The 19,937-nt window shown below is 50.4% G+C and overlaps 1 protein-coding gene across 3 annotated transcripts in view; it reads right to left on the bottom strand.

The window, feature by feature from the left end:
- The window catches only part of Mxi1 (MAX interactor 1, dimerization protein), a 64,256-nt gene extending 47,690 nt beyond the window's left edge, over nucleotides 1-16,566 (bottom strand). Inside the window, exon 1 of one of the 3 annotated variants that reach the window (XM_069987956.1) lies at nucleotides 16,066-16,566. In XM_069987956.1, the coding sequence (XP_069844057.1) occupies nucleotides 16,066-16,369 (304 nt within the window). In that variant the 5' untranslated portion in view covers nucleotides 16,370-16,566. Of the gene's footprint in view, nucleotides 1-392; nucleotides 521-16,065 lie in introns of those variants that run through there. The other 2 variants (XM_069987957.1, XM_069987959.1) reach the window with 2 other exon arrangements.
- Between the last annotated feature and the right edge of the window lie 3,371 nt (nucleotides 16,567-19,937).

Below are 19,937 nucleotides of genomic sequence, written 5' to 3'. Positions count from 1 at the left end.
CAGATGAGACAGGAAACATCACGAGAGTCACAAAAGGCCACTTGCACGTGCGGAAGAAGAGGAAAGATGATGGTGTCAGTGGGCAGTCATGAGGGTTCGTTTAGGAACTGAAATCTCCAGCCTTTTCTAGCATTCACAGAGGCTTCACTTCCTTCTTGCTCTGGCCTGAAAGTCTTGAGCATAGGCCACCAGTGCTTCCCATAGCCCCAAGCATAGGGTTTCATCTTCTCCAGAGTGATGCTAATCACACCAGCCTCACCTGGGGGAAAACAGGCTCAGCCATGGCTTTGCTGTAAGCTCAGATGAAGCCAGTATGCCCTACAGATGGAGTTGGGCAAACCGGAAGAGCAAAGCTTCCGAAGTCTACTGATAGAAGAACCTTGGACTCTTACCTAGACAGTTCCATCCTCTCTCTGAAGTATCTCTTTCAGTCTGGGGGGTGTGTCTCATTTGAACATTTAAATTGTCCCTCAGAGTCTCCCAACTCTATAACAAGCACAGCCTGGTTGGAGACTATCTGCCTTCGGAAGAAGCAAAGCTCTGAGGTTTAACAGGTCCTACCACCTCCTTCCCCATTCCTTCCTCTCCCCCTCCCCCAGTTTACTTCATGCAAATCCCCAAGTGGTTTATGGCAAAAATCCTAACAGTAGAGGCTGATGTGTTACAGGTCAGTCAGGAGAGATGGAGGAGTGGGGGGAGGTCCATGAAGTGATGTCATAAATCCAAAGTCATTGTCTTGGTGACACCTGGTGCTTGGGAGACCATCCCTGAATCTACAATGTGGTACCCTGAAGGTGCTGTAATTACCATTAAGGATGAGGGCTTTCAAATAATCCAGTTGGGGGGGGGAGGCTAAGGGAGGGGTGAGCTTTGAGGTCCTAAAATTGATAACCATAAATAACACAACACATCTTTCCAACCCCCTAACCCCCAAATGACGAACACCTCCTCCCCGCCCCAATTCCTCCCCCAGAAACACTAAGAGCAGCAGCAGCAGCAGCAGCAAGCTTTCGCTCTGCCCAGTGAGTCAGCCTTGCCTAACTTCATGCGCAAGCTCTCCACAAGTCATCAGCAGCTCGGAGCTGCTGCGGGGCTGTGTGCAGAGATAAATTTGGGTCTGAAGGAATGACGTAATGCTAAACCCGAGAGGTAGCTGCAGCCTTCCCAGGGCTCCTCCTGTCGCCAGGGCTGCCGGCTAACATCTCAACCATGCTGGAAGGCACCCAGGTGCCCAGAGTTAGGATGAACAGAACGGAGGGGAGGTTGGGAAGGGGGCAGCAGCCCTGAGGGGAGACAGTGTTAATCTGCGATTGATGAATCTAGAAGTTTGTTGTTTTTTTAACTCCAGTTTTTCTGATGAGATCAGACCACTGGCAGAGGCTCAAACAGCTGCACTTGACTTCCATCCTGACCCATCTCTTCCCTTAGAAAAGGGCTTTTTACATTTTATTAAATGGCCCTTATTACAGCAGCCTATTTCGGCGGTTATAATGGACGTATTAATCTCTCAAATGTCCTTTTCTTTTTTTCTTTTGCATGAACTTGAATCCCAGAAGAAACCTGCATTGCGGGGCTCATCTAGGGGATGTTTACCCAGGAGCACTTCACTTGGGGATATGCTGGGTGCAACTAACAAGGTATGAACTGGTAAACGAATGCTCCTCAAATCACATTTCATGGTTTCCGTCAAGGAACTTTTACATCAGTCAGCCTGTTTCTCAAACAAGTCACCATTTTTCAGTTAAGAACATTTTGGTTCAGAGAGGTGTGGTAATTTGCCCAAGGCCCCAGAACTGCCTATAGAACCAAGAGACCAAGGGTTAGAACCCAGGCCTTAAGCTCTCTTCTCATCTCCATAATTCTTTTTCTTTCTGGTTGATTCATGTTTAAAGGAGGGGAGGGGGACTGAAAGGGAGTAAGCTTTCAGATCTTTGAAACCTGTGGGGCCTCAATCCTTTAAATATCAAGATCAAATTACATCCCCAAAGGATCAGAGAGCTGCTTTGGTTTTCTGTTTAGGATTCAATCTTCCACTAGGAAAGGCTGCCTCCAGCATCAATTGCTTCTCTGCTGGTGATGACCAGAAGTCCTGGGCCCAACCCCCCACCCCCATGCCAGTTTAATTAAAAGACCACCAGGATAAACAATCTGTTGTGCGAAGTAGCAGCCCTCCTTAGAAATGCCTCCAGAATACTCTTTCTCTTTTCTATTTATGTATCATTTTTCCATATACTTGTTTCAAGTGCTGGAGTCGAAAGTTATTTCCTGGTAATGTGCCGATTGTATGACTTTCGGCCATAGCGAGGATAGAAGCTGGTCAGCCACGATGTTATTCTTTTGAAGCACTATTTAATTTCATGAATATTTTCTTTAAACATTTTGGAGTTGATAGCCCAAAGAATAAACTACAATTTTCTTTTTGCTGCGTATGTCAAAATCTTGGTATTGTAATAATCTACTCTGTCAAGATTAGATGGAACTTGTCTGTAAAAATTAAAAAAGAAAAAGGAAAAACAATGTCTGCCAGAGGCTTTCTCTTGCTAAGAGAGTGCCCACATTCTTGCCATAGACCCCGGGTAACAATTTCTCACTGCCAGACACTGGTCTGCGGTGGATCTGCCCCCACCTCTTGGTACCATCACCCCTTTATGTGGGCATAATTTGTGATTTGTGAAGGCCTAGGTAGGCCCTGAGTGCTCAGTCTCAGGTATAACATTTACAGTAAAAACACAGGCCTTTGTTACATGCTGGTGGCTCACACCTGTAATCCTAGCTACTCAGGACACACAGACCTGAGGATGTGGTTCGAAGCTAGTCAAGGAAGGAAAGCTGTTAAGGGTTGCCAAAAGTAGACTACCAAGCAGTTCAGATTCATTCGGAGAACCAAACCACTGGTGTGCACCACATGTAGGTCTGCAGAGAGTTGTGCCAGGCCACACTCAGAGCAGAGTGCAGAGCAATAAGTAATGAGTAGTGAGTACTGAGCAAGCTGTGGCCCAACTGATGGGGTGGGAAAGAATATATAGGGAAAGGAGAGGAAGAGGCAGCATCTGAGTCGGGAGTGACCCACAGCCTGGGGTTCTTTTGCTGACTCACAGTCAGGTGATTGACAGTTACGGGTGATTGACAAGTTACAGGTGATTACTGTTTCAGGCAGGTGATTTCTGGTAAGGCTACATGGTATCCTTCATAAAGAAAAGAGGGGAGGGGACTATTCTCCTAGGCAGACCTAACAGGAAGTCCATGAGCTTTTACCACCAATTAAGCCCCCCAAAAGCTAGAAGTAGAGGTATGGCTCAAGTGTATAGAGTGCAAGCCTTGAGCAAAAAAGCTCAGGGACAGTGCCCAGGCCTTGAGTTCAAGACCCAGGACTGGTACAAAACCAAACCAACCAAACAAAAAACAGGTTCTCATTTGTCCAAAGAAACAGGTGACCTCATCTTTTCTTCCAGCTCTTAACATTTAATTCTAGATTGCTGAGATTCTTCCAAAAGCCCAGAATAAAATGCCTTCATCCACCTACTAGCTGCCCTATAGTTTGAACCAGCTATGTGTCCTCCACCATTCCTCCACCCAGTTCATTCAATCCTTAGAACACCTGTGAGATTCCTGTTTACAGCTAAGGTCCAGAAAGGGTCATCAGTTTGTCCAAGGTCACACCTGCAGTGAACGGAGTTAACCGCGGATCTCTGACTTGGATTCCCACAGCATCAGATATGGTCAGACCACTGGTCTGACTTCACTGGTCTCAACTAATGCTAGTCCTGTCCCCAGTGACCAGGGCCGGTTGGGGGTGGGGAGGATTCTGATGGCCTTTAGTGAGAACCAACAGTGTTAAATCCAACAGTATTCCAGACTGATCTGCACGAGAACAGGCACACAAATAGCTTTCTTACTAAGAAACACTAAGTCAGAAAGTCAGAGAACTGGACATTTATTGATCAAATATTTCTTTTTGTTTTTGTTTTTTGTCAGTCATGGGGCTTGAACTCTGGGCCTGGGCGCTGTCCCTCAACTCTTCAGCTCAAGGCTAGCTCTCTACCACTAGAGCCACAGCGCCATTTCCGGTTTTCTGGTGGTTTACTGGAGATAAATCTCATGGACTTTCCTGCCTGGGCTGGCTTTGAACCGCGATCCTCAGATCTCAGCCTCTTGAGTAGCTAGAATTACAGGCGTGAGCCACCAGCGCCCGGCTTGATCAAATATTTCTTAATCATCTATTATATGCTGGGTATTAAGTTAGATGCTAAAGTGAGAATAATAAAAACTGGCTGTCTGGCTTCAAGGTGTTTAAATTGTAGCCCAACAGACTGACAAGAAGCAAATCAAACACCAGTCAGTTGTTCTAAGAAAACTGAATAATGAAGGGAGAGATAGTTTCAGTGGGTATGGGAATCAAGGACAATCTCAAAGGCTGTACGCACATTTGAAACTTGAAGGTGCCAATAGATGTCCTGGGACTTTAGTAAATGCAGTTTCTGACTGGGCAGCTCAGAGTGGGCCTGAGCGTGTCCTTTCTCAAAGCATGCTCAGTCTCCACAGCCAAGGTGAAGGTCATGGCAAAGCATTTGTATTTTATTCCAAATAAGACCGAAAGGTATTGGAGGGTTTTACATCGGGGAGTGGCAAGAACCCAACTGTAGTGAGGATCACTGAGTTTCTTAGAGGTAAATTTGGGAGGAGAAGAAGAGGTTAGGCCTAGGCTGTTGCATGGTCACAGTGGTGGCCAGGCCTTGAGCTCATCTCCCCAGCTCACATTTGCCTGACCTTGTGCTTCTTAACAGAAGCCCTTGGTTCCCAGCACAGGCCTGCCCAGTTGCTCTACAAGCTCAGGCACCTGAAGGAAATCTAGCAGAGCTTGACAGGGTGTGGATCCACAGGAGGGAGACCTACTGGTTGGGTGAGTTCCCCAGAGGATGCTGGGCAAGTGTACTTACTATGCAAGCAAATAGCAACCCCCTAGACCATTGCCATCCAGGGAAAGGCTCCAGTCTCAATGCCTGGAAAGCCATGGAAGGTTCTGGCTTCTTTAGCCTAGCATGAATGGGGAGAAAATAAAGTCACTCTAGGGAGACATCCCCAGTGGACTCAGCCTGGACTTCAAACATTCAGGATTCCAGTTCTTGCCTCTTGCTAACTGCAGGCTCTCTTAGGCAACTTCCAAGTCCCTAAGGGAAACAGAGGAACCTGGGTTTGAGTCTCAGCTTCACTACTGTTCGCACGGGTCCGAAAGTTAGCCAGCCTTGGAAAGACTAAGGCCTATAAAATGAGGTAATTACAGCATCCGCCTATTGGATGTTGGTAAGGCTTTAATATGAAGCACTAAGCCTGGTATCAGCACATAGTAAATGCTCAGTAAAAGAGGGCCAGTGCACTATTCCTTTGGAAAACAGAGAAGAGATTGTACTTGTCAGCAGCCCTCTTGGGGACAGAGTATCAGACTCCCAAGAGACAGACTGGAATTGTTTATCAGTTTCTATTTGGCTAATATTTGAACTGGAAAACCTTACATGCCTCCCTTCTGAAGCACCAAGACAGCCCTTGGCTCCTGGCCACTTGTAGAAATTATGTATTGCATGATGCTAAATTTCACAATGGTAGAAAGCATGAAAGGAAGTTGTTTGCAAGGCATGCAAAGTTTAGAGGACACAAAAACAGGGTGAGGATGGTCAGGTTGTGGCGGCGATAAAGAGGGTGATAACTTGGGGAGCAAGTAGCTCTGGGGCTCTGTAGAAATAGAGAAACTCTGTGATACAGAAGCAAAGATTTCAAATCGTAGTCTTTCCCCCCACCCCACCCACCCTCTTTTGGGCTTAAATCGGAATTTCCCAATCTTTTTCCCTCAGGACAGTGTGTTTATCTTTCTAATTTTGCTGTGTTTAAATTTCCTTAGCAGACACGGGGGCTGGGGAGTGGAGATATGTGACCCACAGCATGTTGGAGGGGAGAGTGGGCTGGACAGTTCCATTGGTGGGAACTGTCTTCCAGGTACCAAAGGCCCCATCCAGAGAGAACTGCAGGGGAATGGTGTTTATTGACAAGGATGTTTAGAGGACACTTGGTTTTCTAAGTGCAGACAGTTTGTTTGTTTGTTTTTGTGCTGGACCTGGGGCTTGAACTCAGGACCTGGGCACTGACCCTAAGCTTTTTAGCTCAAGGCTTGTGCTCTGCCACTTGAGGCATAGCTCCACTTTCGGCTTTTTTTTAGTGCTTAGTTGGAGACAAGTCTCTCAAACTTTCCTGCTCTGGCTGGCTTTGAACTGTGGTCCTCAGATCTGAGCCTCCTGAGTAGCTAGGAATAAAGGTATGAGCCAGCACGCTTGGCAGGTACTTTGTGCTTTAAAGCCAGATCTGCAGACATTTGTTGTTGTTGTTGTTTGGTCCGATCGTGGGCCCTGAACTCTGAGCGTGGGCGCTGTCCCTCAGCTCTTCAGCTCAAGGCTAGTGTTCTACCACGTGAGCCACAGTGCCACTTCCGGCTTTTTTTTCTGCTTATGTGGTGCTGAGGAATCGAACCCAGGGCCTCATGCATGCAAGGCAAGCGCTCTACCACTGAGCCACCTTCCCAGCCCAAGATCTGCAGACATTATAAGGACAAACTCAGTGTTTTTAAAAAACACTGGGCAGGGATGGGGAAAATAGTCCTGGAAGCCTGGGATCAGCTTTGTTCTATCTGCAATGACGGCTAGAAGCAAAGACACAGGGCCAAATCACCCTCCATTGGTGCTGCTGCTCTGTTGATCTGAGATACACTTTCACCATGTAGTCCAGGCTGGCCTTGACTTTGAGATCCTTGTGCTTCAGCCTCCTGAGTGCTGGGATTACAGGCATGTACCACCACACCTGCATTGGGATACACTTTAAGACAAGTAAATTTCAAAATCCCAGTACTGGAATGGATTACATATTCCATGAGGGCAGGGAGTATATCAATCTGACTCCAGCACAGCGCCTGCCATAAAGCAAGTATGTGCTCCATAAATGCTAGTTTAAGAAATAAGTGAGTGAGCTGGTGTCGGTGGCTCACACCTGTATTCCTAGCTTCTCAGGAGGCTGAGATCTTATCAGATCATGATCCTCAAATCTTGGTTTGAAGCCAACCAGGGCAGGAAAGTCCACAGGACTTTCCAATTAATCACGTGGTAGAATGCCAGCCTTGAGCAAAAAAGCTAAGGGACAACACCTTAGACTCTGAGTTCAAGCCTTAGTACTGGCACACACACACACTCACACACGCACGCACACTACACAGAATGAATTTAGGAGAATCACTGGTCCCTAACATAAACATAATTCTGCATCTGTTCAAAATAGTTGCTGCAACAATCTTTTCAAGAGTTTCTCTGGTCTAAACTTTGAGAAAGGGATTGCAGTTAGCTCTATTTCCTGGAGATGTGTTGCTCAAAGCAAGGGTCATCTGAGTTTCCGGAAACATTTCGCAGGTAAGGGGTCCAGCACAACCTTCTGCCGAGATGAGGATGCAGAGGAGAAACCCCTTGGGATAATTGCAACAAATGCTTAGTATTTTTGGTCAAGGAAATCAAGTCAGCTATTGGTAACTCTAAGAGCTCTGACCAGGCCACACAAAGCCAGTGCTATCAGAGACTGCTGCTCCCATAAGTTTAGCAGAAACCCCAGGAAGCATTCTCTCTGTCATCTCTGTCCCTCTGTGTGTGTGTGTGTGTGTGTGTGTGTGTGTGTGTGTGTGTGTGTGTGTGTGTCTGTCTGTCTGTCTGTCTGTCTGTCTGTCTCTCTGGGGAACTGAAGTCAGCCTGTCTTTCCCCCACTTTGGCTCCACTTTGGGCCTGGAACTCCCCTAACCCCTCTGGGAAGACTAGAATTCTTTCTTCTCATTTAAGGCTTGGGGTACGCATTCTCATTACTTCTGTCACCTTCTGGCTCTTTCCCTTCACCTTCCTATGTAAAAGAGAGTATTTTTGTAAGGATGACAAATTCAAATTAGCTTCATTTGGAAAGACGATTGAGAATGTTGCAATGACCACTGTAATAACCCAAGCCGCCCTGGGATCAGTAAACCAGGCTTTAGAACTGCTGACTTTATGAGCACCTAACCTGTAAAAAGCCATTTGGGGCTTTGTCTGTGACCCATTCTCCTATCAGGCAGGAGGGAACTCAGTGCACAAAGAAGGACCTAGTTCTGTCTCTGCTGTGTCACCTTGGGCAAGCCACTGGCTCTCTCTGAGTCTCTGCCTCCATACCTGGGTAGTGACCTCCTTTCAACACAAAACCAGAACTGGAGAGGAAGAAAGGGAAATGGAAAAGAACAGCAGAAACGTCTCTGCATCTGCCCACTGGAAATGGTTTGCTTCACACTGCAAGAGTTTTAGCTGGGTTGCTGGGTTGCTGTTTTTTACTTCTTTCTCTTTCTGTGTGTGTCTGTCTCTGTGTGTGTCTGTCTCTGCGTTTTTTTCTCTCTCTCTGTCTCTGTCTCTGTCTCTGTCTCTGTCTCTCTCTCTCTCTCTCTCTCTCTCTCTCTCTCTCTCTGCCAGTATTGGGACTTGAACTCAAGGCCTGGTCACTTTTCCTTAGCTTTTTTTGCTCTAGGCTGGTGCTCTACTTCTTGAGCCACAGCTCCACCTCTGGCTTTTAGATGGCTAATTGGAGATAAGAGTCTCATGGACTGTTCTGCTCAAGCTGGCTTTGAACTGTGATTCTCAGATCTCTACCTACTGAGTAGCTAGGATTACAGATGTGAGCCACCAGGGACTGGCCGACTCCTTTATCTCCTTAAAAAAAAAGAAAAAGAAACCCAACACAAAAACTCAAAAGCCACAAAGCCACAACTCACCTCCCCCAAACAGGTTATTTGCAAGGCAGAGCTGTCTGGTGTTAGGTTTGTCAGGCTCAACACACTGCTGGTGTCTAAGTGAAGACCCGGCCGGGGCAGACATGCGCCTCTCCTCCAGAAACCCAGTTTAAATCAATATTTATCCAACTGTATTTATAGAAAGTGGTGGTGGTAGGGAGGAGGGGGTAGGGCGGGAAGCAAGGGGATCTAAAACAGAACAAGCCACAATGACTGATGCAAATCTTTGTGGCCAACTCGTTTCTGCAGAGCCTGGCTGCTTCTTCTTCTTCTTCTTCTTTTTTTTTAACGTAAAAGACCAGGCTTTTGATGAACCTGCTGTTGGCCCCAGTACCATAGCAACAGCCCCAAGTGCTCTAATATGCCCAGAAGACAGACTTGGGAAAGGCAGCAGGAGGGGGTAGTGTTTCCTAGGAGCCTTAAACTTGAATTAGGGCCAGGAGGGCTGAACAACTCTGGAAAACAAAACATCCTTCTCTGGTCAGCTAGTCTGTCTCCCATCCCAGTTGGAAACGTTTTTCTAAGCAAGGTGTCTACAGGAAGACCTTAGACAAGCAACAGGGTGTTCCCAATACCATCTCTGCTTCACGTTGCTGGGTGACCTTGAGCAAGTCGCTTCACCTGTCTGGACTTCATTCCTTGGCTGTAAAACAAGTACACGTGTATATGGTTAAGATCTCATAGGCTGGAATTAGAGGCCTAGGTTGCAAACTCAGCTCTGCACTTAGTAGCTATGTGACCTCTGGGAAAGTTACCCAGCATTCCTGTTCCTAGGTGACCCCATGTGTAAGATGAGGGTAATCAAATTGCTAGGTAGGCACTCCACCAGGGTAATAAAACTGCGTGTGTCATGGAGTTATCATGAAGATAAAAGGAGATAACACATTTAGTCTCCTACTTGGTATATAGTCAGCCCTCAGAAAATGGCAGCCAGGCCTAATATTGTGCAATGCAAATAGTCACTGCTGCTGCATGCTGGTACCCTCTGCATTTCCCTCAGTTTCACTTCTAGACTTAGGCTCAGCCATTCCCCAAATGAAAATCTCCATTTCTGGATGTGCCAGGAACACTGCATCCAATTTCCAGAGCTTCCTCAGACCCTTGCCCTCTCTCCTCCAGCTCCTCCAGTGGCACCCAGTATCTGGGAGCGTGGGGACTCCGAAAGCCAGAATAATCTTCACCGAAGTCTACCTCTAAGCTGGGTGCTAGTAGCTCATGCCTGTAATCCTAGCTACTCAGGAGACTGATTGCTGAGGACAGCAGTTTGAAACCAGACCAGGGAGGAAAGTTTGTAAGACTTTTCTCTCTAATTGACCACCAAAAGAGCCAAAAATGGAGCTGTGGCTCAAGTGGTAGAGTGCCAGCCTTGAGCACAAACACTAAGGGAGACCTTGAGGCTGTGAGTTCAAGCCCCAGTACCAGCTCTTCCCTTCCTCCCCCACCCCACCGGCCAAAGTCCCTCTCTAGCATTTACTAGTGGGCAGATATTACATTTAAGCCAAAAATAAATGTCCAATCCGGGGAACACAACTCCAGATGAAGAGAAGAGCTTGATTATGAATAGTGTTTTGCATACAATTTTCCTAAAACAGAAACAAAAAACAGAACACTATCTATATATCTATGTCCAGAGAGGTTTCAGGAAGAAAAAAGAACAGTAGCAATAATAGATGCTCAATACAAATTTAGAGAATGGATTCATCAGGAGTTGGCACCCATAACCCCTTTGAACATTAAAACCTTCCATTTTAACGTAAGTTGCCCTAGTCCCCTACTTTCTAAGCCAGTAACCTCTTCATCCTCAGGATCACAGTTCCAGCTCTCCAGGCCTGACCCACAGTCCTTGGTCATTCTGTGCAAAGGACAGTCAGAAATCATTATTCTCAATTATTTTCCAAGTCTTCAGGAAATCTATTGTGTCCTATGGCCTATAAACCTGATGTCTATGCCATAACTAGGAAATTACAGAACCAAATTAAAAAATGTATGTGTGTGTGACATATACTCAGAGGTGATCTATTCCCTTAAGATATTAATAATCTTATTGTGAGGACAATGCTAAGTCAGATAGCAAGTAGAGAACTCATGGTACTGATTGTCCAAGCTCAGAGAGTTGCTATTTACTGAAAATGTATTACATTTCAGATACATTAAATGTTTCAAACCAGGGTGTTGATGCAAGGTAGAGCTAGTCAGAGAGGCCAAGGTCACAGAGCCAATGAATAGTAGAGAAGGAATCTGTGCGCCCTTGTGATTTGCAAGGCTTTCATTCTCTGAGCTATTATGAGTCAAGGAGTGGGGCCATCTTGGAATGCTGGGTGCTAATTTGAGTTTTTCTTAAAAAATGTGTTCTTAAAAAAATAAAAACAAAAAAAGCAAGAAAAAAAAAAAGAAAAGAAATGGGAGAGGTCAGAACTGACTGAAGCCTTAAAGGAAGGACTGAATACAGAAACCTCAGAAGAGTAAGAAGAGGACATTTGTATTTGTGTGTGTGTGTGTGTGTGTGACACGTGTGTGTGTGTGTGTGTGTGTGTGTGTGTGTGTGTCTTAAATGGGGAGCTTTGTGATCTCATTTGGCTTCCCGGGCCCCCTCCCCCAAGGCTGGTGCTCTACCACTTGAACCACACCTCCACTTCCAGCTTTTGCTGGTTGCAGATAAAAGTCTCATGTACTTTTCTACTTGGGCTAGCTTCAAACTATGATCCTCAGAGCTCTCAGTGGTAGGCAGGAAGGTGTTGTAGCAGGAAGGCATTCTTGATGGAGGGAAGAGTTGTGTCAAGCACAGAGGCATGACCATGAAGTCTGCTAGCTGGGGAACCTGCTGGACTGGACAGGGACAGAGGTTTCATGGCCCAGGAGAGGAAATTAACTCAGGAAGGTAGGGTGAGGCCAAGTGACACCACACAGCAGCAACTTCCAGTAGCAGCTTCCTCTACTAGGAGGAAGAGGCCTGGCTCCTGGGCTGATCCATGCCTCTGGGAACACACCCCATCTAAGTAATCTCCTGGAGAGAACAACCCAGGCTTTCTACTCCCACCGAATCATCCCTGCCTAGTGCTGCCGCCACAGCCACCTCCTCCAGGCCTTCCCTGACACAGCTTCTACTTGCCAGCCAACCAGCTCTGCCACTCTTTTTTTTTTTTTTTTGTCGGTCGTGGGGCTTGAACTCTGGGCCTGGGTGCTGTCCCTCAGCTCTTCAGCTCAAGGCGAGCGCTCTACCACTGGAGCTACAGCGCCACTTCCCTCTGCCACTCTTCTTCCCTTTTAGTTATGAGCTTTTCCAGAACAGAGACTAAATCGTTTGTGTCCAATGATTAGTCTTCCCCTGGATCCCACAGGCATATTAGGTGCTGAGGCCAGAGGTTATTCACACACAGAATTTCTGGATAATAGCAGGATCAGGCCTCCAGCATTACTATTTTGGAGGCCTTCAATTTGGTTGTAAGGACTTGGATCGGGTGGCATTTTGGGAAAATGTACCTGCATTTCCTAGGGAATCCCCTAGCCTTGTCCACAGAGGGTGATCAGCACTGAACCCCTTCTCCAGAATAATTTACTCTGTCTACTGGAAATAGTTCCTCACCATGGCCACAACTTGGTGATCGCTTCCAGGGATGAAAAGCCCAACGAGGCAAAGAAAAATAGGCAGGTCTCACTATCATGGAAAAATAAGGCAAGCTCCCCGGCCAAGTAAGAACTTTGCAACCAGTAAAAACGGGACGTGTGAACTCGTGACCACGGCTGCTATCGGTGCATCTCGGGAAAGGGCTCACAGAAACCGAAATGGAGAAGCTGAGGGCCAGACACTCTCATCTCTGGGGAGAACGGCCCTTTAAGAAAAGATTGGACCAGCTGGCTGCACTACAACTCCCAGAGATTTCCTGGCTAGCATCCTGGTCCCGCCCCTTAGCCTCCGGCCCCAGCAACGCATGACGTCAGCTGAGAGTGCCGCTGCCTATTGGCTGAACGGTGCAGCTAGGTCAAGTCCAGTCGGAGGAAAGAAGTTTGTCTCCATGTGGAAACCATGTGTCTCCAGCTGGGAGGGGGAACTGGAGGAGGAGGAGGAGGGGGAGGAGGAGGCGGAGAAACCGAGATCCAGTGATTACCGGGGAACTCGCTGAAATAAAGGCGGGGAGGTGGTGCACCTGAGTCAGCCAGGCATGCCCTTTGCAGGAGTGACCTTAAAAAAACAATCAATCAATAAAACAGGGACTTTGCAAAACGAACATAGCGTGAAAATCCTCGCCCTGCCCCTCGGTGAATTAAAAAGCTCGGGTCCTGGCTTCCCCGGAGGACGCAGGGACCTGGGGAATGCTGGAATCCGATCGGAACGCCCAGCTCCCGGCCCTCCCCCAACTCCTGAATGATGTAAGCGTTTCGGAGAGCGAAGCTCGGGAGCAAAACAAGCCCCGCGCGCGCCGAGCGACCCGCAGTGCCCGAGCCCGGCGCACGCACGACCCCCCCCCCCCCGGCTCGCGTTGGTGCTGCGCACACGCGGGCCGCCGTGACGCGCGGGCATTGTGTGCAGCCAGAGAAAACACCGCGAGCGCCGCCAGCGTCCAAGAAGCGCCCGCAAGAAAACGCGACAGCTGTAGACGTAGCGCCCGCCGTTCTCCGTGCGGGGAGACTCCGACGGGCGGGGAGGGAGCAGAGCGGGGAGGAAAGAGTGGTCTCCGTGGGCCGCTCGGCTTAGCAGAGGGTGGGGGGGGTAATAAGGGGTCCGGCGGGTGGCGGCGTGGAGTTTGCTGGAGGTCACTCTCCCGCTCCACCGGCTCCTCCCGCGCCGTTTGCACGAGCTGGGGGGGGGGGGGGGATGGCGAGGGCCTGGAGCCGAGCCGGGCGCAGCGCCCCACGCTCTCGGGGAAATCTGGGGGCCGTTGGCATCACGTCATTGAGAGCCGAACCGCGGCGAGAGCTAGAAAATAAAAACGCTCCCCGGGGCCAGAGGAAGGGGGTGCAGCGAGGCCGAGGGGCTGATGGCGCACACGAAGTTGACTTTGGGGGGTGCTGAGGATCCAGAGCCCCCCCCCCCACCTTGGCCGCCTGGGGCCCGCCCGCACTGGGCGGCCCGGCCCGGCCCGGCGCGCCCGGCTTTCTGCTTACGTGACTGGTGGCCACGCCGGATCCCCGGCACGGGGTAAACAAGGAGGTGGCGGCCGCCAGGGCGGCGGGGCGGGTGGAGGGTGTGTGTGTGGAGATGGGGGGGGGGGGGTAAAGGGCTCCGGCCGTCTGCGGGTACGAAAGTGGGGAGGGAAGGGAGGCGCGGGACGCTGAGGAAGCCCAGACCACCTCCTTAATTTACCTCGATGGAGGGGGCGGGGGGGGGAGATCAGGCTCGTCATACCGGGCCAAGGTGCCCTCTCTGGGTACATTCCCCCCCCTCAGTGATCACGGGACAGACTCTAGAGACCCAGCCCCCCTACACCCCCCCCTCCGAGAAGGGGGGGCAACTAAACAAATCGCGCCCCTCCCCCCGTGCAACAAAAGCAAACACGCCAAATAAAACCGCGTCTGCGTCCAGTTCCAGCCCCGGCTTTTCAGAAACTATCCACCGGATGAATGTACACCCGTCCCCCCCACATCCACACACACGACCCCCTCGAGGGATCGCTCAGCTTCGGGGCCCCGCCGCCGCCGCCGATGCGCCCCTCGCCAGCCAGGCACTCGGAGTAAACAGGCGAGAAGAGAAAGAAAAGAACGCACCACCCACCGCCCGCACCATCCTTGTTTGGGTCGTAACTGCGTCTGCACAATTGCGCTGCCAGCACTCGGCTGCTCAGGACCCTTGCGGCCCGGGTGCCGGCTGGCGAAGGCGTTTTTGTGTTTGGGGTGGCTGTTGTGTTGGGGTGTGTGTGTGTGTGCAAGATCTGACACGTTGCACTCGGATGTCTCTTTCTCTCGCTCTCCCATTGATCTACCTACTTATTCCGACAGATCAAGCATCCCATTTTCCTCCAGTCTGTCTTGTCGTTGCTCCCTGTTCGCAGCTATTATTCTCGGAGATGGTGGTGGAGACACCACCGCACACGCGTGCCCGGGTTAGGGCACGGAGCCGACAGCCTGGGTAGGGCTGGGGGGGAGCGGAGGGGGGGGGAGACTCGGATGGCAAAGACAAAAAAGAACAAAATGAAACAAAAAATACCAAAAGGAAGCCAGGCCAGGGTGGGGTTCTTAACACCCCCCCTCCATGCACCGCGCTCCGCCGGAATGGCGGGGGGGGGGGTAAGAAATTGACCCGGGAAAGCATCGGCGTGACTGGCTCCACGCGCTCACTCGCGAGCCGGCTCGCCCGGAAAAGAAAGACACCGCCGTGCCCAACAGCAGCCCACACCTCCTTCCCCAACTATTGTTTCGGCCAGATCCCAAAGTTTCCTTCCAGCCACGTCCCCTTCGCCAAGTTTCCCGGGCGGCAGCACCGCGGGGCCGGGACGAGCCGCCGGCGTTGCCAGGTCCCGCTGGCCTGTTTCTTTAAGGGGCTGGAGGGGGGCAGCGGCACCCCGGGGGCCTCGGGGGTGGGGTGGGGGCTGTGACCGCGGACGACACGGCCTGGACTCGGTCCTGCTGCGGGGGGGGGGGGGGGGCGAGCCCGGCGGTGGAGAGCGGGTCGGGTGGTGGTGGTTGTTATTGTTGTAGTGTGCGCGAGTGTGTGTGAGTGTGTGTGTCCAGGTCGGTGTGTTTTCTTCTTTCTGGTCCCCCCCCACCCCCACCCGAGCTCTGCCTCAGGTTTCCAACTTTCAGCTCCGAATCCTCTCACCCCGATCCAGGAACGAGCGACCCCCCCCCCAAGCAAAACAAAACAACAACACTTGTCGGCCCGAGAAGGCTCTGGAAGGGGGGGGGGGAGAAAAAGGGAAGAAAGGCGACCTCGGGGAGAAGAGCTGCCTTGGGTTCCGTGGTCAGCAAACAACAACAACAACAACAACACTGCCCCCCCCCGTCCCCGCTCCTCGGCGGTCCCCGCGGCCGGCCCGAGACGGACAGACACACGGACGCACGGACCGACCCCCCCCACCCCCGCGCCCGCCTTTGTTACATCTTTAGCAGCTTTGTGCGTGCGTGCGCGTCCTTTCTCCGGTGTCATCGGCTTGGCTGCCGAGGCTGGATGTGAGTGTGAGTGTGAGTGTGAGTGTGTATGGGGGGGGCCGGGCCGAGCAGGCGACCGGGGCCGAGCGGGGCGAGACAGAAAGAGCGGGGCGCCGCGGAGCGGCCGGGGCGCCCCCCGCCCCCCTCAAACTTACTTTTGTTTTCTTTCTCGATCTGCTCCAGGTAGCTGGCGGCCTCCAGGAGGATCTGCACGTTCTGCAGAAAAGTGTTGATGTGCTTCTCCATCGAGTTCTCGCTGGTGTTGAAAATGTCCGAGAAGGGGCACCGGGGCTTGGCCCCCGCCGGCTCCTCGGGCTGGGCCGGGGGTTGGGGCGCGGCGGCGGCGGCGGCGGCGGCCGGGGACAGGGCCGGGGGCGCGGGGGGGATCGGGGCCAGCCCCGGCCCCGGCCCCGCGCCCTCGCCGCGCGCCTCCTTGCGCGGCCGCCCGCGTTTGCCCATGGTGCTGGTGGACGAGGACCTGGGGTCCGCCGAGCGAGCTCGTCCCCCGGTGCCGGCGGAGCTCCGGGCCCCCCCGGGGAGACCCGGCCTTGCTGGAGCGGAGGAGGCTCCCGGGGCGAGGGGCCGGCCTGAGTTCCCGAGCCCGGCTGCGTGCAGCGGTGCGTGCGCGCGTGTGTGCGAGTGTGTGTGTGGGTCTCGCTGTGGGTCTGTGTGTATGGGAGATTGAATGAACCTACAGGACGGACGGCGGCGCTCCGGCGCCTGGGTCCTAGCGCCAGCCCGCCGCCATCTGACCAGTCAAAATAAAGGTGGAGACTGAAGGCAGGGACCGCCCCCGGCCCGGCCCCACGCCCGGCCCCGCCTCTCCCCAAATCTTAGCACCGACCTGAGCGCTGTACGGAAAGAAAAAACAATACTCCACGTCTCTGGTGCACCTGCATACAAACCTTTTGTGTGTTTGTCTTTACAGAGAAATAATACTTAGGAAAGCATCCGGGATAGTGCCTGGCACCCAGTAGGTCCTCCCAAAATGGTAGCTGCTGGAACTTGTACTTTCCTTTTCTTTCTCCCTCCCTCCCCCCCTTGTCTTAATAAAATAAAAGCCCAATTCACAATAGGCTGAGGCAGAAGGACCAGGAGTTCGAGGCCAGCCTGGCCTACATTGTGAGACCTCTCTCAGAATCAAGCAAAGGATCAAAGCTCAGTTCACATGAGAAGAATTGAATCACCACATGTAACCAGGAACTCCTTTCCCCAACACAAACATTTCTAACACACACACACCTGTGCTATGTGTGTGTTCACACAGATGAAACCCCTGATTTACTCTCTCTTTGCAGCTCTTCAAATGCAAAGTCATTTTCCAAGAAGGGGAGGAGATGGTAAGCATCACTCCACACCACTCTTCCTAGCCTTGGTCCAGCTGTGCAAAGTTCCCATCAGGGTGCCTAACAGCTGGCTCCCTGGTATTTGTCAGAGGGCCACAGAGGCAGAAATGGCAGGCCAGGAGCCTCCTCCCCTCCCCGAGGTGAATCCAAACTTTGGATCTGAAGAGCCTTAACCCAACAGACATGGTATCATGCTATCATCATGTTGCACTTATCAGCAACCACGGGTGCTTTCTAGGCCTGACAAGTATAGTGGGATAGCCAAGGGCTGCTCTGGAGTGCCACAGACAGGGGTCTAGTCCCAGATCTTCTGCATTGTCTCCCTATGCTTGAAACCTCTGATTAGATAGTTTGAGGATTAGATCATATCTACACCTAACACATTTTGGGTTCATATTAAGTTTGTGTGTGTGTGTGTGTTCCTCCTACTCCTGACACCCCCCCCCCATACACACACCACTCCCTGCTTCCTGCTGAGAATCAAAGCCAGGGCCAGGCAAACACTCATTCAGCTCCATCCCTAGCCCCATACTAAGACATTTCCCAGCCAGAGTCTGAGTCCCCTACTCTGAATCTAAGGGGAAGATGAAAGGAACAGGCCCTTTCAGCATTTTATTGGAAACTATCTCTACAATCAGCCCATCCAAAAACTAACACCTTGTAAAGCTGCTTGGAATTTTATATTTTTAAATTAATTTTTAATTAAAAAAATCATCATCTGGCTTGGGTGGTAGCTCAGTGGTCTAGAGCTTGCCTGGTATCTACTGGACCCTGGGTTTGATCCCCAGTGGTATGTGCACATGTGTACACGCATTTTTTTCAAATAATTTAAAAAACATAACCTGCTGCTGATACGACAGGAGCCATCAGTAACTGGCATTTGAAAGCCAATGCACTCATGTTTTAGACCATAATGCAATCATTCTGCCCATACTCCTAACTCATTTTTCATCTTGTGACAGATTTTGCATGGCTGATTTCTGCCTCCTTTGGCTAGGGTAAAGTAGAAGCTTCTAAGACCTGTGAGACAAAAGTTCGTGGTCGATTATCAGCACAATTTCTGACTTTTTAGTTTCCATCAGAACCACTCCCCCAAAATGTTTAAATGTCCATGAACCTCTAAAGACTTTTAGGAAGGGCTTGGGAATGCATGATCTCAACCCAGTTTTATCCAATGCCAGTTTGGTGCTTGCATAAAACAGCTCTGATCTCCCTTGCCCCCAAATGAAAGACAATTGCAATACAACAAAACAGCTAGCTCAGACAAAATCTTGGCTTCTCTTTAATTCCCTAGTGGTGGGATGGGTCACATCTACAGGACCGCAAGCCACATGCATACATGTGTACACCCACGGAGACAGACACACCCCACACGTAAGTGCTGGGGTAAAGGAAGGGTGTTTCGTAATTATTTATTTATCCTTGTTCTATCTCTCATAGGTCTGTGCGTTTCTGAAAGCCCAGTGGGAATCTTCAAGCTGGGCCACGGATCCAACCAAAGCCAAAATAAACAATGGTTTGAAGAAAATCTACCAAAAAAAAGTGCTGATTTGCACTATTCCCACAGTCCACCCCAGCCCCCACCATCATTCCCATGAAAAACACCACTACTGGGGCCAAATCAAGTCTTCTCCCCATCACAGGGCATTGTTTTTTGTTATTATGTGAGTTCTAAGCATCAGACAATGGCACCACAAGAGACACAGTGCAGGCAGGAGAAATGCCTTTTTGTTTCACGGAGTCTTTGCGATTGTGCCCCCCAGAGTCTTGTATAAAGTTTAGTTGCATATATTCAGTTTGGTAACATGTACTTGGGACAATGGAGGTGCCAAGGGAAAGCCTGAAGCCCCTTCTTTATTATTATTTTTTCAGAGCCCATTAAGTGTTAAATCATATTAGCATCGCATTGCTCCATCCCCCTCTTCTCTCCCCCAATTAACAGATTTCTCTAATAAAGTTTGGCTCCAGCCGAAAGCTTGGTATTTCAGGGTTATATCACAGGACAGGCATCCAGGATGCTGGATTACAAACCCAGCTCCATTCCCGATTAGCTTTGCTTCCCAGGAGAAGCCATTCAGACCCTCTTGCAGCCTCTTTTCTCTGGGGCTTTGATTCTAGAAGGAAACAGGCCCTTTTTTGGCAACTTGCTGAGAATCTATGCAGAGAACAGGTAGGAAGTGGGAAGGCAACCCCCCTGAGTGGAAGGTGTGTGAACTCTTGGAAAGAAAAGCCAAAAAATAAAATAAAAAAATGTCCCATGAGCTCAGCTATAACACTCCCACACCCAGGGTGGCCTCGCCTATCTGGGGTGCCTACTTGGTCTGGATCTTGTTTTGCCAACTTTCTGTTTGTTTGTTCGGCTTTATTTGTTTGTCTGCTAATATTTTTCCATCAACCTCATTTGCATACTAAAGCAAGACTGTTCTCACTTTTATTTACCCCTCTCTCCCTGAGACATTCTATATGCTTACATCAAAGGAGTTGTTTTGCCTGTAATTATGTCTTTATGTACACAGAGGATGGTTAATTACCCAGAAGGCTGATAGAAAGGTTGCCACTGAGATCTCCCCATCTTGCGTGGGGATGGATGCTCTTCCTTCTGGCATGGACCATTCGGCCTTTCGTGGACTCCTTAGCCCAGCTCTTTCTCCCTCACTCTCCCCTCTAGCCTTCTCTGCCTG

This window comes from Dipodomys merriami, unplaced genomic scaffold (genome assembly GCF_024711535.1).
Source record: "Dipodomys merriami isolate MVZ:Mamm:240054 unplaced genomic scaffold, mDipMer1.0.p SCAF_35, whole genome shotgun sequence".
Classification (NCBI taxonomy): Eukaryota; Metazoa; Chordata; class Mammalia; order Rodentia; family Heteromyidae; genus Dipodomys; species Dipodomys merriami.
The sequence above is the reverse complement of the archived record's forward strand: the minus strand, read 5'-3'. Positions and strand labels throughout refer to the sequence as shown.